At 45.3% G+C, this 27,218-nt stretch overlaps 1 protein-coding gene across 1 annotated transcript; it reads right to left on the bottom strand.

Annotated features, from left to right (window-relative positions):
- Positions 1 to 391: 391 nt before the first annotated feature.
- On the bottom strand, positions 392 to 27,218 carry ptpro (protein tyrosine phosphatase receptor type O). Its single transcript, XM_070854029.1, has 26 exons — positions 26,912 to 27,218; positions 26,238 to 26,393; positions 25,754 to 25,906; positions 23,614 to 24,072; positions 23,281 to 23,442; positions 22,803 to 22,999; positions 21,042 to 21,162; positions 20,741 to 20,934; positions 20,530 to 20,641; positions 19,311 to 19,474; positions 17,135 to 17,255; positions 16,260 to 16,393; positions 15,247 to 15,385; positions 14,365 to 14,485; positions 13,329 to 13,397; positions 11,247 to 11,330; positions 7,250 to 7,285; positions 6,390 to 6,471; positions 5,428 to 5,518; positions 5,229 to 5,305; positions 4,875 to 5,009; positions 4,310 to 4,432; positions 4,047 to 4,201; positions 3,409 to 3,544; positions 2,970 to 3,094; positions 392 to 1,877 (listed from the first exon to the last, which is right to left on the bottom strand). Exons 1-25 carry the CDS (start codon positions 27,216 to 27,218, stop codon positions 2,990 to 2,992), a joined length of 3,633 nt encoding a protein of 1,210 aa, XP_070710130.1. The 3' UTR covers positions 392 to 1,877; positions 2,970 to 2,989.

The raw sequence follows: 27,218 nt of genomic DNA, 5'->3' as shown, positions 1-27,218 counted from the left end.
ATTTTATAAACAGTTTTATCACAAAAACACATGAAAACATTCAAATCTGAGAAACTTTAGTTTGATTTAACTAATTATTGGAGTAAAATATTATTTTTATTTTTATAATATTATTAAACCTTCAGTTTGGAGTTAAAGAGCTTCTATAAAAAATGTAAATGTTTGATTTATTCTGAAAAGTTTGACTTTAATCTTTTTGACTTTTTCTCAAAATGAAAAAATCTTTTTCATTTTTATTTATTTTAGTAGAATCAGTTTTTCTAACGTTTTGATGATTTAAATCATTTTCCAAAATAAGATAAAGATCAGATCTACATCCTGTAATATTGTTTATATTATAATGTTCTAATGTTCATTATCGTTGTGTTTTCTGGACACAAACTGTGTCAATATTATATTTCAGGTTTCTAACGTGAAGTCTTTTGCACTCTCAAGCCTCCATACTCAGATTACAACAGTTACAGTTTGGGATTAAGACCCAATAAAAGGGTGAGGATGGTGGCGTTGTCACAGAAACAGGAAACGTCTAATCTGTAATCTGCGTTCAGTCGGCTGTTTTGGGGCGTTTTCAGTTTTACCGTCTGAATTACTGCGAAAAGTTTCACGTTGTAAAATGTTTTAGTGATTCGATGGAAGATCGGATCCAAACTGCAGATATGTTTCCTCTCCCAGCGTGAAGGGAAGCTGGAGATCAGGTGAGTCCACCTCAACAGGAGCGTTGCAGCCGATCAGACCGCGAACCTCCGCTAGTCTACAGTTAATCTACGTCTGCAGGTCGAGATCCTCCGTCGGAAAGAACCCGCGGCGACGGGACGAGCGGCTCAGCTGCCGGGTCGTCCTCCCGTTCAGCAGCAGCACCAACTCTCCTTCTTCTTCTTCTTCTTCTCCTTCTTCTTCTTCTGCTCCGCCAGGCGGCTCAGTGCAAATACAAACTACAGCTCTACGGCGGCTAAACCGGCCCCTGGCGGCGGCGGGTCCTGTGCCCGTCGGCTCCCGGCAAACATTCAGACGTTCGGACGCAATAAAAACTTCTAAACGCACTCGAGCAGCATTTCGAGACTTCGGCACCAGAATCCTTTTTTCCCGAAGCTGAAATCTGAAACATTCGACGTCAGAAACTCGTCAGATCAGAAACCTGCTCAACGTGCGACCAACGTTTTTTGTGTTTGATAAAAAAAAATGCGACCAGTCGATAAAAAATCAGCGTCAAAAGGCCGAAACCTGAATTTTTGTGCTCATTTTCCAGACGCTGATTCTTCGCCGAATGCCTGCCGGGTCGTCCGGCGCCCGTGCAGCCGCCCTGGCAGTTAGTTAGCGTGTTAGTTAGCGTGTTAGCACGTCGCTGTTCTTCGGATCCCGTCTGGGGCGTTTGGCAGTGAGTTTCTATCCGACGCCGGCGACCAGGAGAGCCGCACGCCGCGGGGAGGTGACCACGATCAACGATGCAAAAAACACGAGAGAAAATCTAAAACTACGGAGTAACGAGGGACGTTGGAGCGCAGGAAGAGGCCGGCGTGCCGCTGGGCTCTCAGCCACTCCTGAGTTTAAAGAAACAAATGGATGAAAAAGCGCTGACTCGGTCCCACCGACGCCGGCGTCCCCGCAGGACGGACGCGGTGGTGACATCCAATCACAGGACGGAGCTCGTTGAGGCTCCTCCTCCGGTTCAGAGGGCGGGTTGTGGTTCGACGTGAAGGCTCCGTAAGGCAGAACTCCGTCCAGGCTCGAACGCCGACCCAAACAAAAAACTGGACAGATAATTTTTCTCTCGTCGTCGAAACGTTCTGCGGTTCTGGTTTTAGATACTGATGATGAAGCGGATCTTCGTCTGCAGAGAATGGATGCCTGAAGCACAGGAGGTCGGGCGTGTTCGCAGCCTGCAAGACGAGGAGAAGGGAAGCACCTTAGTCCTTCAGCTCTCTTCTGAGGTCTACCTGGAGAACAGGTCTACCTGGAGAACAGGTCTACCTGGAGAACACTGAAGTCTACCTGGAGAACACTGAGGTCTACCTGGAGAACACTGAGGTCTACCTGGAGATCAGGTCTACCTGGAGAACAGGTCTACCTGGAGAACACTGAGGTCTACCTGGAGATCAGGTCTACCTGGAGAACAGGTCTACCTGGAGAACACTGAGGTCTACCTGGAGATCAGGTCTACCTGGAGAACACTGAGGTCTACCTGGAGAACACTGAGGTCTACCTGGAGAACACTGAAGTCTACCTGGAGAACACTGAGGTCTACCTGGAGAACACTGAGGTCTACCTGGAGAACACTGAGGTCTACCTGGAGAACACTGAAGTCTACCTGGAGAACAGGTCTACCTGGAGAACACTGAGGTCTACCTGGAGAACACTGAAGTCTACCTGGAGAACACTGAAGTCTACCTGGAGAACAGGTCTACCTGGAGAACACTGAAGTCTACCTGGAGAACAGGTCTACCTGGAGAACACTGAGGTCTACCTGGAGAACACTGAGGTCTACCTGGAGAACACTGAGGTCTACCTGGAGAACACTGAAGTCTACCTGGAGAACAGGTCTACCTGGAGAACACTGAGGTCTACCTGGAGAACACTGAAGTCTACCTGGAGAACACTGAAGTCTACCTGGAGAACAGGTCTACCTGGAGAACACTGAAGTCTACCTGGAGATCAGGTCTACCTGGAGAACACTGAAGTCTACCTGGAGAACACTGAGGTCTACCTGGAGAACACTGAGGTCTACCTGGAGAACACTGAGGTCTACCTGGAGAACACTGAAGTCTACCTGGAGAACACTGAAGTCTACCTGGAGAACAGGTCTACCTGGAGAACACTGAAGTCTACCTGGAGAACAGGTCTACCTGGAGAACAGGTCTACCTGGAGAACAGGTCTACCTGAGGAGACTCCAACAGTTTTCTAACTTTTACTGACTTCCTCATGTTACATCACTTCCTGTCTGCTTCTGATTGGCTGTGTGCTGCAGACTCACGTCTGGAGGCTCCTCCCTCTTTATGTCTTGCTGGCGTTCTCGTAGATGACATCAGAGGTGATGGACTGCTGCTTCTTCTTCTGCCACATCAGCAGGACGCACTGATGGATGAAGACGTACTGCTCCTGAGGAGGAGGAGGAGGAAGAGGAGGAGTAGGAGGGAGAGGGAGAAGAGGAGGAGGGAGAGGAGGAGGAGCAGGAGGAGGAGGAGGAGGAGTAGGAGGGAGAAGAGGAGGAGCAGGAGGAGGAGGAGGAGGAGTAGGAGGGAGAAGAGGAGGAGCAGGAGGAGGAGGAGGAGGAGTAGGAGGGAGAAGAGGAGGAGGGAGAGGAGGAGGAGGAGGAGGAGGAGGAGGAGGAGAAGAAGAAGAGGTTTAGTTTTTTCAGTCTGTCATCAGGCCTCGTCCTTCACTCTGCTGTTACCATGCCGACGAGCGCTCACCTCCGTCTGCACCATGGACAGCCGGTGCGACCGCATGTCGGACACCATCCCCAGGATGTCGGCGAACTCGTGCTCCCTGATGTGCTGCATGAGCCGATCCAGAGCGATGAAGGTCCCCGTCCGGCCGACGCCGGCGCTGCAACAGGCGCAGAGAAAAGGTCACGTCCACCGCCGGTGTCCCGCCTTACCTACCACTCAGTAACTCTACTGTTCTACCCATGATCCTCTCTGTCCACATCCTGGTGTCTGAATGACTGGGAGGTAGTAAAAGTGTTGGAACTGGTCCAGCAGCACCAGACTCCATTCACAAAAACATCATTTTAGCTGACTGAACACAGGAGCTCCTGGTCTAGTGTTTCATTGATCAGTAGTTAGATTCTGTTATTGTGAGACTTTGGTATTTTACAGGGTCGTTTCAGATCCAAACCAGTGTGTTAAAAATACCAAAGTCACAGCAGCAGAGCAGCAGCTCCTGTGTCCTGTCAGCTAAAATCCCTGTTTTTGTGAATGGAGTCTGGTGTGTGTGCAGAGAGCGATATGACGGCTGTTTGTGGTCTGTGTGGTAAAAACAGTGGAGTTCTCCTTTAATGATGATTAGTAAAGATGGATCATCGGTGAGTCCCGGGCGGGACGCTGACCTGCAGTGGACCACGATGGGCTCCTTGGTCCTGTGGGCCTGCTGACGGACGATGTGGACGAACTGCAGGATGCTCTCGATGGCGTTGACCGTGGGGACGCCGTGATCCGGCCACGAGGTGTAGTTCAGGTGGAGGACGTCCTGAGTCTCATCGGCCTGCGGGGGGAGACACAGACCAGCGTGAGGGGGGGGGCAGGTGAACTGTTTTCCACTTTAACAGTCACTCTGAGGAAGGGGGGGGGGGGCAGGAAGTGGTTTTCTCACGTATCCCAGCCTGAACTTCCTGATGGTCCACTCCAGGGACTCGCTCTCCGACAGCATCTCCACGCTGATCTCACCGTACATCACCGGCTCGTCTGTGAACGGCCAGTAGTGATCACACTTCACCTGCACACACACACACACACACACACACACACACACACACACACACACACACACACACACACACACACACACACTGTTCACGTTTCCATAGAAACCAGGTGCAGTCACCTGTTTGTCCACTTGGGGGCAGCAGACACACAGTAAAAGTACTGAGAGCACTTTGTAGAAATACACCGTTACTAATAACAGTCAAAACAGTACTTCTAGTACTGTGAGGTAGAAGTACTGTGAAGTAGAAGTACTGTGAGGTAGAAGTACTGTGAGGTAGAAGTACTGTGAGGTAGAAGTACTGCTAAACAGCTGGTTTCACAGTAATGTTTGTTATATTCTTGATTAATCAGATAAAAGTAGTGCAGTAAAAGTACAAGAGTTACTCTGAGACGTGGAGGAGACAGAAGTACTACAGTAGAAGTACTTCAGACTGTAGTACTGGGGTACTGACCCTCCGCCGCTCGTTACACTGAGTCAGCATGACGATGATCGGAGATTTCTGCTGCAGGACCATCTTCCAGAAGTCGTTCCGGGTTTCAGGCAGCGGTCCCTGGGTGGCGATGTACTCCTTAGCGTGTTTGTAGCCCTGAAGGTCACAGAGACACGTTACTGTCGGCCGACACACCAAAACACGCCAAAACATGCCAAAACACACTAAAGCACACTGAAAATATAAAATAAATCTTAATCTAATACGGTTAAATATATTTTATACGTTTACATAAATATAAAAACTCCTTAAGAACTAAAACAATTTATACAAAACCACTAAAAACCACTAAACCACGGGGGGGGGGGGGCTCACGGGGATGTAGTTGGCGTTGACGTAGTCGGAGCCTTCGTCGTTGTGCATCGAGATGAGCTTCACTCGGCTGAAGTCGTCTGGAGGAGGAAGAGTCAAAGGTTCAAAGGTCAGTGAGGAAGATAAAGGCCCCCCCGCCAAAATAAAACGCCATCGCATGTCACCGCTGCGTGTCCCATGATGCTTTGCTGTGGGGACTCACAGGGCAGGATGTTGGTGTATCTGTTCTTCGGCCTGTTGATCGGCAGGTCTGCTGCATCGTGGGAAAGATCCAGACCGACGCTCTTCAGCTCCTGAAACATCAACAGCCAATCAGACGTCGGCACGGCAGCCAATCAGCATTCAGCAAAACTCAACGCGAGGTTGACCGCTAAGCTAACGCAGGAAGTCCAGATCCCCACCAAACCCCAGAGGAAAAATGGCCCGTTTTACTGCAGCACGTGTGACTGACGTGTTTCTGTAGTTATTGATCACATGACATCATATAAAACCTCCTGATGGACACAAGAAAAACACGTTCAATATTTATAGTTTTTACAGCATTTAAGTCATTTGGAGGCAAGAAAAATACATTACGATTACAATTCTCAGTAATGTTAATATTTATGTTTTATGACATGACCCTTGTGGAGGACGTTGAGCCATCTTTTACACTGATGTGATTTTCATTTCTTCCTCATTTATTGAATTTTGGAAATAAATCTTAATCTAATGTGATTCATACCCATAAATATAAAAACATCCTGATTTATCATCATAAATGTCATCACTGAGCTTCCTCACTGCTCTGCTGGCCACGCCCCCACTGTGACATCACTATAAGTTCCAGGAAGTCCTCCTGACACGAGCAGGACAAAGATCCTTCAGGAGTCTCAGGAGGGTAAAACTCCACGTGGACGAACACGAATGATTTCTGATTCAGCAGAGATGGTTGAAGCTGTTTTCACACACCAGACTCCATTCATAAAAACAGTCATTTTAGAGAGAGGAACACCACGTGATCAGCAGGGATCTTAAGAGACGATGTTAAATCGTGGTCAGACATAGTTAAATAAACTAGTTAAGCTCTTTAGCTCAGATCTTCTACCTGAGGCCTGTTGGAGGTTGTTCAGGATCAGCGTCAGTGAAGGTGTGTGTGTGTGTTGCAGGTGTCACCGGTCGTACCTCAAACTGCAGGGAGAACTTGTAGGCCGAGTCTTTGCTCATCTCCTTGAAGTAGGCGTCGAAGTCGTCCAGCTGCACGGGACTGTAACGACACGTGATGATGACGATGAAGGTGAAAACATGTCAACACATCAACAGGTAACTTCAGAGTGGATGAAACACAAAAATATATCAGATTTCCATGAAATGTACTGATTTTAAAGACTTCCTGCTTATTTCACCCTTTACATCCACACATAACTTATTAAAGGAGAAGTCTGGTGTTTCTACCCTTGGGTCCCATCTGTATATATTCTGGTGTCTAAATGACTGGTAGGTACTAAAAGTGATGTATATTCCTGTTATATCGCTCTCTGTTTGTGGTTAAACCAAAAGGATCTTCCAGGTCTCTCTCTGTAGGGATCCTTTCCATGATGCTGTCACACACTTAGAATAACACTCTGAGCCTGTCAGTGGATCAAACAAGCTCTTTTAGTGGACCTACTGTGATCAGGTGCAGTTGTCCCAAAGGATCACGTTGCAGCCATTGCAGCCCGTTTGGTGGCTGCTGGCTGAGGTGATCTACTGGACCAGTTCCAACACTTTTACTACCTACCAGTCACTCAGACAGACGGAGCCCGACCACTGCTGCTTATTTATCACGAAAAGAAAAAGAACTTGTGGTCTGGAAACCAGATCTTAGTCGGATTGTGTTTTCATGTCATGTCTTGTCAGTCTGTTTAAAACCGGCTCAGTTTCACTTTAATCTGCTGGATTAAACAGTTTGGATGTGATCAGTTCGATGGCGGCACAAACACGATTAATAAATAACTGAAAGCACAGAGTGACGAAGGCCACATGCCGTCGTTTAGTCTTGTTACCTTGTTAGCTTCCGTTTCTTTAACGCTGTCTTGTTCCTATAAAATACAAACATGTAAAGTTCCTGATGACGGCCGCTCGCAGCATGAACAACATTACTAATCCCACTAAACACCCTCCACATCTGCAGACATCAGGGTTCGACCGATGTGGGTTTTTCAATCCTTTACTGATGCTGTTATAGTTAAACTCTTGATAATAAGTTAAATACATATAGCGAATTATTTAAATGTAAATATTTCTATCTTGAAGTTGCCGATTGCCATGTTTTGTTATTTAAAATGTTTAAATGTGACAATTCAGCTCAAAAAGCCACAAATATTCAGTATTTTCCCAAAAAATATAAATGAAATGAGTGTAAAAAGCCCTTTAACACTTTATTTGTATGGAAGTCTACGGCTGCCAATATTAAAATGTATTCACTTAATGAAAGTGAAATGTAAGTTTCCACTTATGTGCTTTATGTACGACAAAATAGAAAAAATATACTATATTTAATTTCAAATTATATTTTAAAATCTATTTTTCATGTGAATTTGATGTAATGTGATTTTTATTTTATCTGGTTTCTAATGATCAATATGAATATGATGATAATAAAAATATAAAAGCTTTTATAATAATCAGTTTAATTTTGGTCAAAAATCTCACTAAAGGGTCGTTTTAATTTAAACTTAGACTTAAATCAGGACATTTAAATGCAACCCGAATTAAATTGTCCAGTTTTCAATTTCAAGTTAAAGTTGCACATTATCTGCTAATTGAAAAAAAACATTCAGCTCTTATTTATTATTATTATATAGACATTATACTGTAAATTATTTTTAATTTGGGACGTATTTGTGCATTTTCAGACATAAAATTGAAAACTGTAAATTAATTTAAATGCTTAGTTTTGTCAAACATCGTGCACACAGATGTAAAGTCAGATTTTGGGGCTGTAGACTTCCAAAAAAGTGTCCGTCCATCGGTCGAACTCCAGAAAACTAATCCTCTGACATCAGAGCAACATCATCGGTGATTGGTTGAAATCATTCAGGTCAAACAAACATGCAGCGTCTTTACTTTTACAGTCATTTACCTTTTTAAGGTTTGTTCAGACCAAACGCAAAATTAGTTTTTCACACGACGGGAATCCAAAGAAAGTCGAGACAAAGACCAGGAAGAGGGGGCGGGGCTTCAGGGCTGGTTCTTATCAGAGGAGAGACGCCATTGGCTGCTGTAGGCGATTACTCACAGTAACATGAGTCGTGCTGCCTGTGATGATTATTTTTATAACCAGTAAACGTCTTGATGAATCGTTTATTCTATAAAACATTAGAAACATTAGTGACTTCATCAAATGTCTGTTTGAGACAAAAAATCGTCCAAAACCTAAAAATGTTCAAGAAAAGCAGCAGATTTTTATACCCAAGAACCTGGAAATCAAACTTATTGGAATTTTTGCTTGAAAAAGACTTAATTAATTGATTGACTAATCGTCGCAGCGCTAAACATGAGTCAAAAATTGGCCTCATATTTGGTCTGAACACACCTTTACACTTCATGCTCCTGGATTTGTGATCTGGAGTGAAATCTTTAAAGATTCACTCTCTGACGACGTCACAGCTCCTCAAATCCAGACGTGTCCTCTCAGCTCTCAGCTGATGTTGTGAGCTGGAGGCTTATTTCTAGATTTGGTGGATTCTGTATCACCGTCAGCAAAGTGAATCTTTAACCAGCAACATGCACTAAAACATCTACATCTGACAGAATATACAGGATTCAACTACACTAAAAACAGCACTACATACTGAAGGTCTACTTCTGACAGAGAGAGAAAGACATGCAGACACCAAACATGGAGCAAAGCCATAGTTAGCATCAACAGTTAGCATCATGCTACACCCAACATGCAAGTAGAAACACACTCGTGTGACTTTGAGAGTTCACCCACAGACACAGCATTGCAAGACAAAGTTCAACATGTCAGAAAAATCATCTGCTGACTTCCCGTTTCCCCGTGAATCAAACTGGACGTTTTGGGTTTATCATTTCAAAATGTAGCTTTCAGGTGTTAAAGTAGAAGTCTGGTGATGGTCTCGAATCCCAGCAAAGAGCCAAACCAACAATTCAACCGTCTACCAACAAGTGTTGTGTGCTAAACCGTCCTGCTGCCCCAAACACTCACAAGAGGTCATTTATGTAAATTAGGAACAAAAGGGGATCTAAAATCGATCCTTGTGGAACACCAGGTTTCATGTTAAGAGAAGCTGAGTTAATTTCCTGGTAGGTGAATCATATTGTACTGACATTGCTGCCACCAAAAGTTCAGTATCTGAACACCAACTCCTCTAGAAATCTGGAGGTCCACAGGGTTTTTACAACGATTAATGTAATGCTTCTAAAGTGGCAGTCCTGGATCAATGGATTTAACTGTTAAGGATAATTTACTTTAACTTACATGAAACTATAAGAAACATCTTGGACTCATACATACTTAACAATTATATTACGTTTTAAATTTAGGCAATAAAATGTTTTCTTACCAATCAGTGATCAAATTGCAGTTATGTTATTTAGGTTTCTTTGAGAAAAAAAGCATAAAGAAAGCTGGAGAACAATAACAAAGGCATCATCAGCCACATTTAAACTGTGTAGTTAAAGCAGCCGTATGTTGTCAACTAAGTTCACAGTTTCCTCCCTGGAAAAATGACAACATCAGTCATTTCAGCAGAAACCCCAAAGCAACATCTGTTTCTGTTAAAGTGACAGCACCCTCTAGCGAGTCAGGTGACATTTTAGAGACAGAAACTCCTCAGAGGTTCAGGGTCGGACTTTAGCACGGAGCTAAAACCAACCAGTTACTTCAACCTCATTACTGAAACCTCCTCTGATGAAGAGCAGCTCACAGCCGCTTCCATAAACTTTAACAAAAGAATCATCCAGGATCGTCCTCTGGGGACCATGTAGATGGAGACAACAATAAGGCCCAGAACTGCACCATGAAGTACCCCACATCAGTTCTTTAGCGATGAGATGAGAACGTATCATAATACTTGGTGGAAAGGTGTAGCACGGGCCGAGGAAGAACCCTTTAAATTTTGTGGTGTATCTGGATCCGACTCATGAGTTAATAGCTGATCTGGACTACTGGTCTCGGCAGAGGTCAACGTTCTTCTAGTTATTTCACTAGTCCAAATATTTGGGCCCAGTCAGATGCTCACAGAAGAAGAGAAAATGACTCCTAACATATAATTTTACTTCTAATATACCTTCTAACAAAAAGATGTGGACGTGGCGTGTCTACAAATTATGTGACCAAGAGGAAGAATTAAAAAGAGGATTCAGAATTGAGCCACATCAGTAAACGCTGTGCTGCTCAACTATCTCAATCTTATCCTGTTTAAAACAGAGAAAAAAACTCTCTGCCAATAAGTCTTTGCCTCAAATCAATATATCAGGGCAACACACAGACAACATGTGTATCATCTGCATGAATCTAGAAATACAGAAAATAAAGAAAAGCAACCAGACTGGAGCCTTGAGGTACAACACATCGGTAACGGCACTGTGGAAGAATGTAACAGGAGGAAAGACTCTGGTCGGTTAATGCAGCGTTGGTACGAGTTCAATAAGTAACTGCTTCCTTTCCTCACGTCAGCGTCAGGGCAACAAGGCGAAGGAGATACAACTGTGTATCATCTGCATAAATATCCTCAGGAGGCATGTAAATAGAGAAAAGAACGGGACCCAGAGTCGTGCCTTGAGGCACACCACACCTGTAAACACATTGTTGGTTTGGGTCTTTTCATGGGATTTGTTGACAGTGTGAAAAACGTAGACTATCACCAGACTCGTCCTTTAGATCTGGATCCAGATGATCTGGTGGCTCTGCGCTGAGGTCACTTGGGGTCAAATGGAGAGTAAAACAATGTCTCTGATCAATACTGTGGGCTGTGGCTCTGCTAAGACATGCCCCTGAGGTGCAGTGATTTTGGCCAGCAAGTGCTTACTTACCAAGGATTAATATAAAAAGCCAAAAGATAGTCAGTCCAAAGGCAGGATGGCAGTAGGGTAAGGAAGGCAAAGAGGCTTCTTCGCCTGAAGGGGGTTCAAATAAAAAATAAAATAAAAACACAAACAAGAAAAAATAAAGAAAAACAGACACCAGGGGGCGATAGGTGGGGACAGAACATGGTGCTCCATTAGTAAAGAGGCACAGAGCGTCGAGAGCTTCACATTAGTGCTGAACACAGAGTTAATGCATCATGCAGCCGTTCAGAAAGTGTCCCGTTGTCTCTCCGGAGGACAACAGGAGTCTGTTCGCTGCCGGACGTCAATGGCCGCTCTGTCTCATTTAACAACCTCCAGCCCGAGTCTGTGACATCACTGCGTCCTCCCGGCCCGGCCCACAATGCAACACTCGGCCAGGACCCTCGTCATGTAGTAACAGTCCACGTTTTGTCACTCGGTGGTGACGTCGGATCACGTGACCTTAACCTGATGATCTGTAACAGTCGTGCTGCTCGGGTCACGACCCCACTGATGCAGACAGGAACGCCGTCCTTTCTTTATTTGAGGCGAAGATTAAGGGATGGATTGCCAATCTGAACATGTTTTTATGCCTTGAAAAATCTCCTTAAACTGCATTAAAAACTCTGATATGTTACTTTATTCACTGATAACCTAAAGTTCTCTGTGAATCCTCAACTGTAAAAATTAAGATACAAAATAAAAGTCACAGTAATGTTATGTTTCTTTCTTCTTCTTTCTTTTAATCGTTTCATATATTAGAGTCCATTAATTTATCCAAATCTGGTGAAACTGTTAAATACCTGAATATTAAAGGCAACCCCTTAAAATCTCCCTTAACTTGAGTAATAACTTCATCTTATTGTTGATTATGGATCATTAAAACAACGCTAAGTGCATCTGAAAGTCAGGGTATGTTTTACACTTTATTTTGGCACGATCATCAGCATAGAAATGAACGTATAGAACATGTCGACTGCTTAAGTGGAAACGTAAATGGGGAAAGAATCGGACTCAGAATCGAGCCCTGAGGAACACCACATAGGCCTTTTCACGAGGTCTGTTGAAAATAAACAAAAATATTGGGGCCAAATAGAATCGGCTCAGTTTTATTCTGTTTCGGGAAAATTATACGACATCTAACAGATTTTCACCAAATCAGCGAGTATCTGAACGCTTGAGCGCTTTTATTCTGAAGGGTTTTGGAGTAAACGTAATGTACTGAACATTCGCGTTCTGTTTATTCTTTAAAACCGTAAAAATAAATCTGCATCAGTGGCGACGGAACCCTTTTCTCAGCATGTAACACATGGGGGGGGGGCGGCCCGCCGACATGCACAGTCAAAGCATAGACAACGACTTAAAGACTCTGATGGACGTTTAGTGATGGGAGGTCAAATACAACAGCAGATGGAAGCCGACGTTCTGCCTTAACTGACCGTCTTTCAGCTGTTATATTAATCACAAATCTCCAAATCTGAGTGTTTGTCATAAATAACGAGTGGAGGCCTGAAGCCACGATATGGGAGACACATTTTTTGGTTTAATTTAAAGAGTGAATGACGGCGAATCGTCATTCTGTGTGTTTGTAGATTTTAACTTTACTCCAAAAGCAACATTTTGTGCCTTTAATCTGAGATTAAGGGAAATCCAGAGCTTTCCCCTTCGACAAACATCCCATTTCAGCTGGTCCAAACAAAGTGGGCGGGGCGAGGGGGGGGGCTGAGCTGCTCACCATCATCATCTTCATCATCATCATCATCATCAGTAGCAGCATCAGCATCGTCATTGTCGCCTCGCGCTGCTTTAAGCGCCACAGACGAGCTAAAATCTGTAGCTACATGTTCAAATCCCTAATCTGAGCCCTCAATCCCCCGCCGGGCCGCTAATCTGCCTCTGATTGGGTCTTTCTTGGGCGTTTGCGGCGATGTGAGATTAGTGAGCGAACCCGGCGTCCAAAGTCAGGTCTCAGGGCAGCGAGGAGCTTCTGTCACTTCAGAGTCTTTGGCTTCAGGAGTTTAAACACTTGTTTTCATTGAGAGGAGAAAAGAGTGAGGAGCATCCTACCAGTTATAGGGAAGCTTCCCGTCTCTCTCAAACGAAGCGAAGTTGACGAAAGTCTCTGCGCCGCACTCCCTGAAACAGAAAGCACCGACAAACACATCATGCGTGTGGAAAAACGTGGTGAAGAAGAGTTTGGGGAAGTCAGAAATATTTGATGAGCAGTCAGTAAATAGAGGAAGTGGGCAGAAGATGTATGAGAGCAAAAACAAGACTTTAAACTGGGTGATGATGTGATGATGGAATAAGTGTGTCCACTGTGAGCACTAGTGGGACAGGAGACCGTACGGAGGACCCATGCTGCCTGACAAACAGATAAAAAGTTCCAAATGACAAATGTTCATGACAATTAGAAGACGAGTCATCAAAGTTAATTCTAATTTCTAAATCATTTTGACACAAAGGGCTTATTGAACTTTACTTAAAGTTAATTGTTGTAATATTAGAACTAATATTAGATTAGCAGAACCTTAATCAGTCAATAACTTACAAAACTGTGTGATATGAAGTTAAAATTACAATTACAGTTTGACTGGAATCAAAACTGAGACGTTTAACCACAAACATTCGTTATATCGCTCTCTGCAAACACACCAGACTCCATTCACAAAACCATTGTTTTTACACACAGGTGTTTGGTCTGTCACTGCCTCAGTCAGGTAGTTTGGTTGTGTTATTGTGTGACTTCAGTGTATTAAAGGGTCAGTTCACATCCAGCACCACATCTGTGTATCACACAGTAACACCAACACACTGACTGATGGAGGCAGCAGCAGAGCAGCAGCTCCTGTGTCCTGTTCTCTAAAATCCCTGTTTTAGTGAATGTAGTCTGGTGTGTGTGCTGTTTGTGGTTAAACCAAAAGGATCTTCCAGGTCTCTCTCTGTAGGGATCCTTTCCATGATGCTTTTAGTGGACCTACTGTGATCTACTGGACCAGTTCCAACACTTTTAGTTTATAACAGCAGTTATGTACTTGAGCTTCATCGTTAAAACCAGCCTGTATTTATTGTATTCTTGTCTTCTGTCGGCGCTCTGTTGTACCTGGTCATCTGCAGATGCTTCTTACGGAGGATGAGCAGAAACAGAACCAGCAGGATGATGAGCAGGACGCTGAGGACGGTGAGCGCCGAGATCGCCGCCACGCTGGGGTTCATCTCTTTAGCTGCAGACACACCGATGACAGCATGAGACACGGCTTCACTTCCTGGTGATACGGACTCACGATCCAGAGCAAAGTCTGTGTCCACAGCTCGACCTGCTAAGCTACTGTACACAAAACACTTCCTGCACACACATTTCACATTAAAAGCATTCAAAGGGGCTCAAACGACACAATGACGGCCTTTCCCAGCAGACTTTTACTGTGAAACATTATGAAGCAGGATTCCTTATTGTTCTAGTCTTTATTACACTTAAGGGCTAATTTAAGAACAACTGAATATACCTGCTTAGTTTAAGAGACTTTTAGAGGATGAAATCTGCCATCCATTTTTTATTTAAGGTGGAAATTCCGGGATGGACTGTGAACCATTTGGTAAATCTGAAGATGTTTTTACGCCTCGAAAAATCTCTTAAAATTGCAGATGATCCATTAAAACCCTTAAGTTAAATTAAATGAAATGACTTTATCCATAAACAACCGAGCAGCTCAAACAGAAAATGAAAACCTTTTCAGGCACAAATTTAAAAAGTAACTGATGTTATTTTGTCGATTTTTAAGGGAATTTTATCTCCCTTAAATATTTAATCTGTTTAATTAATTGATCCATTAATTGATCCATTAATTACTCTCATTCAGCTGAACCCTTCTCTTGGTAATTATCGTGTGTAAGTTAAAGGGTAATTAAGGTGTTTTTGACTTTCACCATTTCACACTTATGGACAAATTAAGGGATTCCTGGGGGAGAAAGCGGGGCCACCTACCGACGGTGGTGATGGCGATGTGCGCCGGCTTGCTGGGGGTGCTGTAGCTGAAGCTGGTGACGGTGCAGTTGTAGGTGGACGAGGGCATCAGACCGGACACCGTGACCACGTGAGAGCTCGCCGTCTGAGGCTCCCGGGCCTGAAAGAGACGAGACGGCGGGGGGCCGGAGTTTTAAATAACCTGAGAGGTGCTGACGAAGGCGATGACGGCAGCGAGCAGACGGCGCCCTGATGTGAGTCATCCTGCTTTTTATTATCACGGAGATGAAACACAGTTCAAACAGCTGCTCTCACACACGACCTGACATTCATCTACCTGCTGCATCAGCTCCACCTTTTTTTAAAGGGGAACTCGCTATTTTTAAGGGTTTAAGGGTTTTTAACCCTGGGTCCTGTCTGTCCTCTCTGTTTAACCACAAACAGCCATTATGTCACTCTCTGCAAACACACCAGACTCCATTCACAGAAACAGTGTTTTTACAGTGAGGTTTTTGGACTATCGCTGCCTCAGTCAGTCAGTGTGTTTGTGTTATTATGTGACTTTAGTGTGTTAAAGGGTTAATTCAGATCCAACACAACATCTGTGTGACACACAACAACACCACCACACTGACTGATGGAGGCAGCAGCAGAGCAGCAGCTCCTGTGTCCTGTTCTCTAAAATCCCTGTTTTAGTGAATGTAGTCTGGTGTGTGTGCTGTTTGTGGTTAAACCAAAAGGATCTTCCAGGTCTCTCTCTGTAGGGATCCTTTCCATGATGCTGTCACACACTTAGAATAACACTCTGAGCCTGTCAGTGGATCAAACAAGCTCTTTTAGTGGACCTACTGTGATCAGGTGCAGTTGTCCCAAAGGATCACGTTGCAGCCATTGCAGCCCGTTTGGTGGCTGCTGGCTGAGGTGATCTACTGGACCAGTTCCAACACTTTTACTACCTACCCCTTTCTAACCACCCGACTGCTCCTCCCTGTGACTTTGTGTCTCATTAATGGAGAACAAGCGGCTGTTTTTACCTTCAGCTCCTTGCTGGGTTTGCTGGGTTTGCAGAGGACCTGGTAGTAGTCCACCACTCCCTCCTCGGTCCACAGCAGAGTCACAGACGAGTGCGTGGCGTTGACGGCGAACAGAGACCTGGGGGGCGCCGGCTCTGCAAACACACCCACAAACAAAACCCTCCGTCTGAGTCCTGAGGGTAAAACCTGCAGCTGTGAGAGCGTCCCAGCGAACAGCGACCGGGGGGTTAAAAATACTCGCTCAGAAGAGGAAGTGAGAAAAATTAAGTTTCATATTCGGTTTCAGGGTGAAAGACGCAGCCAGACCGTCGCTGTGGACTGAAGAACCAGCCGCCTCATCCACTTCAAGGTGAACGCTAACACCAGCAGCACGTCCCGGTTACTGCACATGCTCAGTGCACACAGCTCAGCCTCCGTCACACCTGCAGCTAGTGAACACACGGAGGTGTTTCTCTGCACCAGACTCCCATTCTAAAAAGCCCATTTTAAGCCACCTCATCCTTCGCTGTTGTCTTTTAGTTCTGGTTCAGTTCTTGTTCACGTGGACTTTTATAAAAACAGACCAAGCAGCCGTCCAGGCTCACAGGTCGCTCACTGATTGGTCGGTTTTGGTGACGGAGCTCTTTAACCTTTAACAAACTACCGAAGCCCACAGAGTTCCTGACTGACACCAATACTGACAACACTAACAGAAGCAGATGGATTCTACAAGTTTGCTTCTATAATGCAAACAGTGTTTTCCTGCTGCTGTGATGATCAGACGGGTGAACTTTAGTGGATTCAGATGCCTGGTGGTTAGTTTCTCCCACAGCTGTTAGTATACGTGTGTGTGTGTGTGTAGTTGTGTGTGTGTGTGTGTGTGTGTGTGTGCTGACCCAGTTTGATGATGTTTGGCATGGAGGTGTTCCTGCTGCGCTCCGTGCAGGCCGTCACTGTCAGGTTGTAGATGTCACCTGGAGGCAGCGGGAGGCTGGCCCGCATCACGTTACGAGTCACCTGACCAGACACACAGACACAGACACACACACACACACACACACACACATTGTTAAAAAGCTTTATTTTAGTCCACCAATTACATTCAACTATACCAGGTACTGTATATCGCTCTTTTCACACACACCAGACTCCATTTACAAAACCAGTCATTTTAGCTCCCAGAACACAGGAGCTGCTGGTCTGCTGCCTCCATCAGTTAGTGTGTTTGTGTTATCGTGTGTTACACAGATGTTGTAAACTGAAACACTAAAACACTAAAAACACCAAAGTCACACAACAACACAAACAGACTAACCAATGGAGGCAGCAGCACTTTCATATAAAATCCCTGTTTTTGTGAATGTAGTCTGGTGTGTTTGCAGAGAGCGATATAACGGCCGTTTGTGGTGAAACTCATTCAGACACCAGAATATGTAGAAAAAGGGCCCAGGATTGAAAACACAGGAGTTCTCCTTCAGGTGTAATTCTGAGGTACTAATATTGTCTACAGTTATTATCCTTTAATGTCACAGATTTAATTACACATAATCTTTTATGTCCCGTTTGAAAAGATGAAAACGATGCAGTTTAATGTGATTTTAGGATAAAAAGGACAACGTGAAGCCGTGACACTGTTGGTATTTTCCCAAAATATGACTTAATCTCTTTTGAAGAGAAACTAAAAATAGCTGTAAATCCTAAAATCCCCTCATGAGTTTGTTTCATTGTCTCGTCTAAAAGCTCCGGAGGACGTTTTCAGATAGTTAATAAACTGTGGTGAGCAGGTAGAAAGCTGGTTAGCTTCAGTCTGACGAACTCTGTTTAAATAACCAAGAAAAGTGATTAAATAACTTATTAGATTAAGAAAGTTAGTGTCTGCAGAGCTGCAAACGCTCTGCAAAACAGATGCTGTGACGCTACATGCTAACAGTACATGCTAAGGCTACATGCTAACAGTACATGCTAAGGCTACATGCTAACAGTTGTTCTTGTTCTTTGCTGCTGCAAATGTCCCCAATGTGGGACGAATAAAGGTTTATCTTATCTTATCTTATCTTACATGCTAAGGCTGCATGCTAAGGCTACATGCTAAGGCTACATGCTAACACTACATGCTAAGACTACATGCTAACAGTACATGCTAAGGCTACATGCTCATGTGTTAAACTAGTCCCCTGTGCTGTCGACCCTGTGTTAGCTTAGCTTATTTTAGGGGCACAAAGCCAAACCAGGCGCTAAAACTGCTGGGTTAGTTTTAGGAGGAGATGAGGGTCAAATATAAATATAAATATAAATAAAGACAGGAACACTAAACACTAAATATCTTCTAACAGACTCCTGGGTGTAAACAAGATCCCCCGTTAGTTAATCAACTGAGGAACCACCGGAGAACCGCAACAGCCAGGTTTAACCGACAGAAGTCTTCGGTCAAACAGCTGATCTGAGCTCAGTCTGGGGAGGAGAAGCTGCTGCTAATGGGACCGTCAGATGGACCCAGAGGAGAAAATCAATAGCAGCTCAGCTCGACCCCGAAATAACAAGCTGCTGCCGCTAAAACCCTCCGAATGGAACCAGACAGAAGAGAAAGTCGACCAGAGACCAACTGGTGTCGTGATCAGGTCGGTAGAAACACGTCGGTGGGTCCACCTGAGGGAGAACTTTGGTATTTTTAACCCTGGGTCCTATCTGTCAATATCCTGGTGTCTGAGTGACTGGTAGCTACTGAAAGTGTTGGAATTGGTCCAGAAACGGTAATTACATCACTCGCTTCAAAGACACCAGACTACACTGAGAAAAACAGTAATTTTACACAGGAGCTGCTGGTTTACAGTCATCTCCATCAGTTAGTTTGTTGGTTTAATGTGTGACTTTGGTGTTTTAAAGGTTTAGTTTGGATTCATTACTATATCTGTGAAACACACAGGGACACAGACACACTGACTGATGGAGGCAGCAGCTCCTGTGTCCTGTCAGCTAAAATCACTGTTTTTGTGAATGGAGTCTGGTGTGTGTGCTCTGCGAGGTAAAATTACTGTTCCTACAGCACAAATGGACGAGGAGTGAAAGACTCACGTCGATGGAGTAGCTCCTCTCCGGTCCTTTCTTGCCGACGGCCATCACCTGCCAGTGCAGCATCCTGGAGTGCGACAGGTCGATGAAGAGCTCTCCGTACGTCCAGCGAACGTACAGGACGCCGTGAGAATAATCCACCGAGGAGATGTGAGGAGCCTCAGGAGCTGAGACGGGTACAAATGACATGTATTAACATTTACTCTTAGTTTGGATGTTTATATTTAAGAAAGATCTCTAACACACCAGTGATCATGTGCAATAGACAGATTTGCTAAATATCTTCATTCAAATTCAGTCTGTTGCTCTTGTTTGATGGTTGTTTATGCTGCTGTCTGTGAAAGACTTCCTGCAACAACACATGGTGGTTTTTATGTGAAATATCTGCAGGAAGTGTTGTTTCACTCACGGTGGCGTAACAGCAATTTAAAAAAAGTAGCCAAGTAGAATTTAGCACGCTGACTCATCATGATACAGATCTGCTCCTGAATGTTTTTACCTTCAGCTCAAAGGCAGGTACTCCCCTGTTTCTACCCATGATCCTCTGTGTCCACATCCTGGTGTGTGAGTGACTGGTAGGTAGTAAAAGTGTTGGAACTGGTCCAGTAGATCACCTCAGCCAGCAGACACCAAACGGGCTGTAATGGCTGCAACGTGATCCTTTGGGACAACTGCACCTGATCACAGTAGGTCCACTAAAAGAGCTTGTTTGATCCACTGACAGGCTCAGAGTGTTATTCTAAGTGTGTGACAGCATCATGGAAAGGATCCCTACAGAGAGAGACCTGGAAGATCCTTTTGGTTTAACCACAAACAGCACACACACCAGACTACATTCACTAAAACAGAGATTTTAGAGAACAGGACACAGGAGCTGCTGGTCTGCTGCTGCCTCCATCAGTCAGTGTGTCTGTCTTACTGTGTGTCACACAGATGTTGTGTTGATCTGAACTGACCCTTTAATACACTGAAGTCACACAATAACACAAACACACTACCTGATGGAAGCAGCGATAGTCCAGTCTTTTCTTTGTTCTGTGATAAAAAATGACTATTTTTGTTAGTGAGGTTTGGTGTCTTTGAAGAGAGCGACATAGTTCCAACACTTTTAGTACCTTCCAGTCACTCAGACTCCAGGATGTGTACAGGCAGGTATGTGGACTGTACAAACACGACGACACACAGAGGACAACCGTCAGTGTGATGGCAGACATGTCGGTACCTGTGACGAAGCTGACAGTGGAGCTGTCGCAGCACCTGAGCAGCGGGTCGCCCCACGTCACCATGGAAACACGGAAATTATAATACCAGGCCGGCAGCAGGTCGGTGACTCTCTGAGGAAACATACGAGGAAAAACACATTCACACGTCCTGTAAAAGAAACGCCAACAATCATTTCCTGTCGGGTCTCCTGAGCGTCCGATGGTTCTCACCACGGAGGCGATGACGGAGGCGGTGGCGGCGATCTCGTAGTAGGTGGTCCACTCTGACGCCAGCGTGACGGGGTTGAAGAAGAAGGTCTGCAGGACGTACTTCCTGAAGGCCACGTGGTACGGACGCTGCCAGCTCAGGATCACCGCCGTCGGACTCAGAGGGTAAACAGACAGCTCACGCACACCTGTGGGCTCTGACACACACACACACACACACACACACACACACACACACACTATAGACCTCCACTACACACTGACACACTGCTACAGTCCAGCTGTATGCAGACGACACACTCACCTATGTCGATGATGACCGGTTCGGACGGCGGGCTCACCAGCGGCCCGTTGGTGTGGTAAACGACCACTCGGTACTGAGCCCCCGGCATCAGGTTAGTGATGATGTCACTCGTCGAGTTTTCCTAAAACAGCAAAAATAAAGAAAAGTTCTCAGATCTGCTAAAACAGCTCGTGTTGGAGCCGCTGAGTGAGAATAAAGTCGTTAGTAAAAAGTAATCAGTTAAACTGTAATTTAAGAAGTTGAAATTAAGTTTTAATCTCACAAAAAAAATCACCATGTTTTGAAAGTAAAGTCAAAATACTAAAACTGAACTTCAAGTTTTAAATTATAAGAAAAAAGTCAGAATATAGTGACAAAAACTGTGAAATTATAAATCAGTTAGTTTTTTGGTTTGTTTGTTTAACCACAAACAGCCGTTCTATCGCTTTCTGTACACACACCAGACTACATTCACTAAAACAGGGATTTTAGAGAACAGGACACAGGAGCTGCTGCTCTGCTGCTGCCTCCATCAGTCAGTGTGTTTGTGTTATTGTGTGACTTTGGGGTTTTAAAAACTTACTTTGGAGCCAAACTGACCTGGTTTAAAACACCAAAGTCACCCAGTAACACAAACACACTGACTGATGGAGGCAGCAGCAGAGCAGCAGCTCCTGTGTTCTGTGAGCTAAAATCACTGTTTTTGTGAATGTAGTCTGGTCCTGACTTTCCTGACAAGTGACATGTTCAGCTTCATGCTCAACAATACATGTCGACGTGTTTATTGAGTTATTGTGACAGAAAATGTTGGGACTATATTCTGCTGATCTCCCTCCTCCGGCTGTGACTCGGCTTTACCAGTGAACGGACGGAGAGGAGCACTCGGCTGAACCGGAGTGTTTCACACCTCGTGTGTGTTTTCTCACCTCAGACTCGAACATAAGCGGCGTCACTTCACACTTCGCCGTCTGAACGAGGTCAGACTCTGGTTTTAAAGCTGAACGACCGGTGGGAACTAAAAGTGTTGGATTATAGCTAGTTAGTTCTAGTTCTAGATGTGTGAACTATATTAACCTGGTCAGCTTCGTAATCTAAGTGATTTTACTGTAGTTTAAGTGATTTTACTGTAATCTAAGTGATTTTACTGTAGTTTAAGTGATTTTACTGTAATTTAAGTGATTTTACTGTAGTTTAAGTGATTTTACTGTAGTTTAAGTGTGATTTTACTGTAGTTTCAGTGATTGTACTGTAGTTTAAGTGTGATTTTCTGTAGTTTAAGTGTGATTTTCTGTAGTTTAAGTGATTTTACTGTAGTTTAAGTGTGATTTTACTGTAGTTTAAGTGATTTTACTGTAGTTTCAGTGATTTTACTGTAGTTTAAGTGATTATACAGTAGTTTATGTGATTTTACTGTAGTTTAAGTGATCTTACAGTAGTTTCAGTGTGATTTTACTGTAATTTAAGTGATTTTACTGTAGTTTAAGTGATTTTACAGTAGTTTCAGTGTGGTTTTACTGTAATTTAAGTGATTTTACTGTAGTTTCAGTGATTTTACTGTAATTTAAGTGATTTTACTGTAGTTTCAGTGATTTTACTGTAGTTTAAGTGATTATACAGTAGTTTAAGTGATTTTACTGTAGTTTAAGTGATCTTCCAGTAGTTTCAGTGTGATTTTACTGTAATTTAAGTGATTTTACTGTAGTTTCAGTGATTTTACTGTAGTTTAAGTGATTTTACAGTAGTTAAAGTGATTTTACAGTAGTTCCAGTGGCGCTCTGTCACCTCGCTGCAGAACGTGTTCTCCATCCTCTGGCTCAGACTCGGCTTCAGGCAGGTGGTGGACACCACGGACACCAGGCTGCCGTTGTGGTTCTCGGAGGACGGCGCCCAGGAGACGGCGGCGGTGCTGGAGTCCAGCAGCCGGACGCTGACGGCCTGAGGACGCTCCCGGAGCTCCTCCAGCAGCTCGCCACCGGGACCTGGAACCACCGCGGGACTTTAGCATGTGGAGGTTTGTCTAAAGGACTATTCCCATTAAAAATGATCCCTCAGAAACACCTTACAGCTTATCAATATATAATAATAACATATATATCTATCGATCAATAAAGTATCCAGTCAGAAGGGAAACACCTGTCTGCTCATCTTAGGTTAAAACTTCAGCTCATGTCAAAGGTCAGAGACCCGTTAGAAAAGGTTTCATCACTACGTTAAGGCTCTTTCCCTTTAAACAGGTCAGGTGATGGTCAGGTGACCGTACTCAGGTAGAAGGTGAAGCCGGTGTCGGCGGCGCTCTCTCTGGCCTCACAGTCTCCGGACGAGCTGAGCGTGGTCACCTGGACCCGGTACGTCCCCGGTTCTGTCAGCTCGCTGAAGAACTCGTGAGTGTTCTCGTCCACGGTGGCCGTTTCTGTGGAGTTACCTGGACGGGTGAGAGCACAGGTGAGAGGACAGGTGAGACAGGTGAGAGGGGTGAGAGCACAGGTGAGACAGGTGAGAGGGGAGAGGGGTGAGAGGACAGGTGAGACAGGTGAGAGGGGTGAGGGGACAGGTGAGACAGGTGAGACAGGTGAGAGGGGTGAGTACTGCGTACCGTCCCTGTAGATGTACACGCTGAAGCCGTCGTAGCTGCTCGGCGCTCTCGGCGGCAGCCATCTTAGCTCCAGCAGGACGGGCGGCAGCCTGGTGGGCAGGACGGGGGGGTCGGGGGGGAGGCCCATGGCCGAGCCCGGCTCGTTGGAGTCCTCGTACTCCGACACCACGGCGTTCACGAACTCGTCCTCCCTGTCGGCCGGGCTCGGCTCCGTCGGGTCCGACCAGGAGCCGCGGCTCGTCTCGTTGGTGCTCGTCAGGTTGTTCTCCGGGCCGAAGGTCACCTGAGCGGACGGAGGCTCCTCCTCCTCCTCCGGCTCCTCCTCCATCAGGGGGATGTCCCGGGCTCTCCGGGAGCCTCGCAGGCCCTCAGGAGGCGCCGGGCTGGAGGCGTCGCCGGGCGGCCCCCGCTGGCTCAGGTGGACGATCTTCCAGGAAACGTTGAGGGGGGGGTACGGCACTGAGACAGGAAGTTCATTTAGAACAGGTAGAGCAGGTAGAGCAGGTAGAGCAGGTAGAACAGGTAGAGCAGGTAGAGCAGGTAGAACAGGTAGAGCAGGTAGAGCAGGTACAGCAGGTAGAGCAGGTAGAACAGGTAGAGCAGGTAGAGCAGGTACAGCAGGTACAGCAGGTACAGCAGGTAGAACAGGTAGAACAGGTAGAACAGGTAGAGCAGGTACAGCAGGTACAGCAGGTAGAACAGGTAGAACAGGTACAGCAGGTACAGCAGGTAGAACAGGTAGAGCAGGTAGAGCAGGTAGAACAGGTAGAGCAGGTACAGCAGGTACAGCAGGTAGAACAGGTAGAACAGGTACAGCAGGTACAGCAGGTAGAGCAGGTAGAACAGGTAGAACAGGTAGAGCAGGTACAGCAGGTACAGCAGGTAGAACAGGTAGAACAGGTAGAACAGGTAGAGCAGGTACAGCAGGTACAGCAGGTAGAACAGGTAGAACAGGTACAGCAGGTACAGCAGGTAGAACAGGTAGAACAGGTAGAGCAGGTAGGGCAGGTAGAACAGGTAGAACAGGTACAGCAGGTACAGCAGGTAGAACAGGTAGAACAGGTAGAGCAGGTAGGGCAGGTAGAACAGGTAGAGCAGGTACAGCAGGTAGAGCAGGTAGAACAGGTAGAGCAGGTAGAGCACGTAGAACAGGTAGAGCAGGTACAGCAGGTACAGCAGGTAGAACAGGTAGAGCAGGTACAGCAGGTAGAGCAGGTAGAACAGGTAGAGCAGGTAGAGCAGGTACAGCAGGTAGAGCAGGTAGAACAGGTAGAGCAGGTAGAACAGGTCTTTAATCTCAGAGAATATTGGAGCTTTCATCTGGTTAATTAGTGAGTTTTTAAAAAAACATTTGCAGCTTTAAATTCAGAATAATCTCAGAATAATCTCAGAATAATCTCAGAGTAATCTCAGAGTAATCTCAGAGTAATCTCAGAGTAATCTCAGAGTAATCCCTCCTCTGGCTGATAACAGACTGAAAGTGTTCCGCTCATTTAAAAGTCTTAATTAGCAGCTGATCAGTTTCTAAAGAGAAACTTTGTGGATTAACAGAACTCAGATTTCACTTCCTCGTTAATCAGCGACACTGATGACAGTAATTAAACACCTGCTGCTGTTTATATCGAATCAATAATCCAGCGGCCCGGGGGGGGCAGGCTCATTAATCTGCTGCTGATATTATAATGATCCTCTGCTGAGAGGACGACATTTAAGAAAACCACTAATCAGCTGTTAAACTCTTGAAAACAGATGATTTTAACTGCAGATTAATTCTGGGGATTAAAGGGGAACCTTTTAGTTTAACCACAAACTCTCCTCCAACACACCAGACTCCATTCACAAAATCAGTGATTTTACCTGCCAGAACACAGGAGCTGTGTCCTGTGTCCTGTGAGGTAGAATTACCATTTTTCTTAATGGAGTCTGGTGCATATACTCACTATACTCAGTATCTACAGTTTGGCTCTGTGTATTTGCTGGAAAGGCCTGTGGGTTTAGCTTTCAGCTCTGTGCAGCAGCAGAGCAGCAGCTCTAAAATCCCTGTTTAAGTGAATGTAGTCTGGTGTGTGTGCTGTTTGTGGTTAAACCAAAAGGATCTTCCAGGTCTCTCTCTGTAGGGATCCTTTTCTCTATTTCTCACCTGTCCGGTGGTGCAGAGGTGTGTGTATGATGTCACTGTGTGTGACCAGAGCGGTCTGGTACACTGTGACCTCAGAGATGAGCTGGAAGGTGATGTTCCTGTAACACGTCCCCGGTAACCAGTGCTTGAACACCGTCTTCCCCTTGTAGAAATCTGCAAACACACAGAAACACACATTTAAACCCTTTAACTCAGAGAGCAGCAGCACATTAAAGAGAAAGTAAAGCAGTACTATTAGTATAAAGAGAGAGTATAAAGTAGGGTGCTGCTGTCTGACTCTTTAAAAACACTTCACATAATAAAGAAATACTTTTTCCAGCTGATGTTTATCAAAGCTAAACCACTAAAAACATGTACAGCAGCTCTGAAGCTCCAGCGACCCTGCTGCTGCTGCTGCTGCTGCTGGATCGACTAACAGCAGCGAACAGTTGGCCTCATCAGTACGTCATCGGTGTCACATGTTAGTATGGACTTCCTCCTTCACCTTTGTAGAGCATGGAGCGGCGCTCTGCTCCTTCACTGTAGCTGATGTTCACTCTGCTGAAGACGTTTCCGGCCGGAGGCTCGATGTCGAACACCACGCCGGTCTCTGGAGACTCTCTGTAGTCTGATATGTGAGCGCCGAGGACGGGGAGAGGCTCTGAGGAGGCAATTAACAGATGAACCAACGAGTCTCATTTATAACTAAGGAGAACTCCAGTATGCTTAAACCTCGGACCACCAGACTCCACTGACAAAAACAGTCATTTTACACAGGAGCTTTTGGTCGACTGCTGCCTCGATCAGATCGTCTGTTAGTGTTATTGTGTGTTACACAAATCTGATATCGATCTGAACAAACCGTCCAAAACATCAAAGTCACACAGAAACACAAACTAACTACGAGATGCAGCAGCAGCTCCCGGCTAAAATTGCTCTTTTTGTCAATGGAGTTTGGTGGATTTGAAGACAGTGATAAATTGGCTGTTGGGCAATTTTAAAGGCGAATTTAAATTTCATGAAGCAAATTTAGAATATTTACATATTTAATCATCTAATGTAGTACGTACTACAGAGTGCTGCCTAAGAGTAAGTTCATTAATTAGTGTGGATAATGAATGAGTGATCCTAAACAGTGAGGGGCCTCAGACTGAGCCCCCCCACCATGACTCCTCTTACTGGTGAGGACGGGCACGCTTTGGACGGGCCTGGACCAGCTCTGGCCCCGTTTCAGCAGCAGGCCCACGGTGTAGCAGAGCCCGTGGAACGACGTGTTGACCAGCAGAGGCTCGCTGCTGTTCGCAAACTGGACCAGGAGGGGTCGGGGTTCCCCGGAGATCTGAGCCGCGTACGCCGTGACGTTCTCCTGCAGGTCCGAGCGCTCCAGCGCCGCCACGATCAAACCGTCGTCATTCACAAACGCCTGGAACGCCGAGACGCCCTGAAACATGAAGAGACGGGAAGAGACACGAGGACTCGTTACCAT

This window comes from Pempheris klunzingeri, chromosome 22, assembly GCF_042242105.1.
Source record: "Pempheris klunzingeri isolate RE-2024b chromosome 22, fPemKlu1.hap1, whole genome shotgun sequence".
Taxonomy (NCBI): Eukaryota; Metazoa; Chordata; class Actinopteri; order Acropomatiformes; family Pempheridae; genus Pempheris; species Pempheris klunzingeri.
The sequence above is the reverse complement of the archived record's forward strand: the minus strand, read 5'-3'. Positions and strand labels throughout refer to the sequence as shown.

Bases quoted from the DNA above. Each gene is read 5' to 3' on its own strand.
- ptpro (XM_070854029.1), bottom strand. From the start codon at position 27,218: ATGGTAACGAGTCCTCGTGTCTCTTCCCGTCTCTTCATGTTTCAGGGC. The intron at 25,907-26,237 runs GTGAAGGAGGAA...GTGTGTTTGCAG, and splicing joins CCGCTCCATGCTCTACAAAG to ATTTCTACAAGGGGAAGACG. The intron at 5,519-6,389 runs GTACGACCGGTG...TTGATGTTTCAG, and splicing joins AGTTCTCCCTGCAGTTTGAG to GAGCTGAAGAGCGTCGGTCT.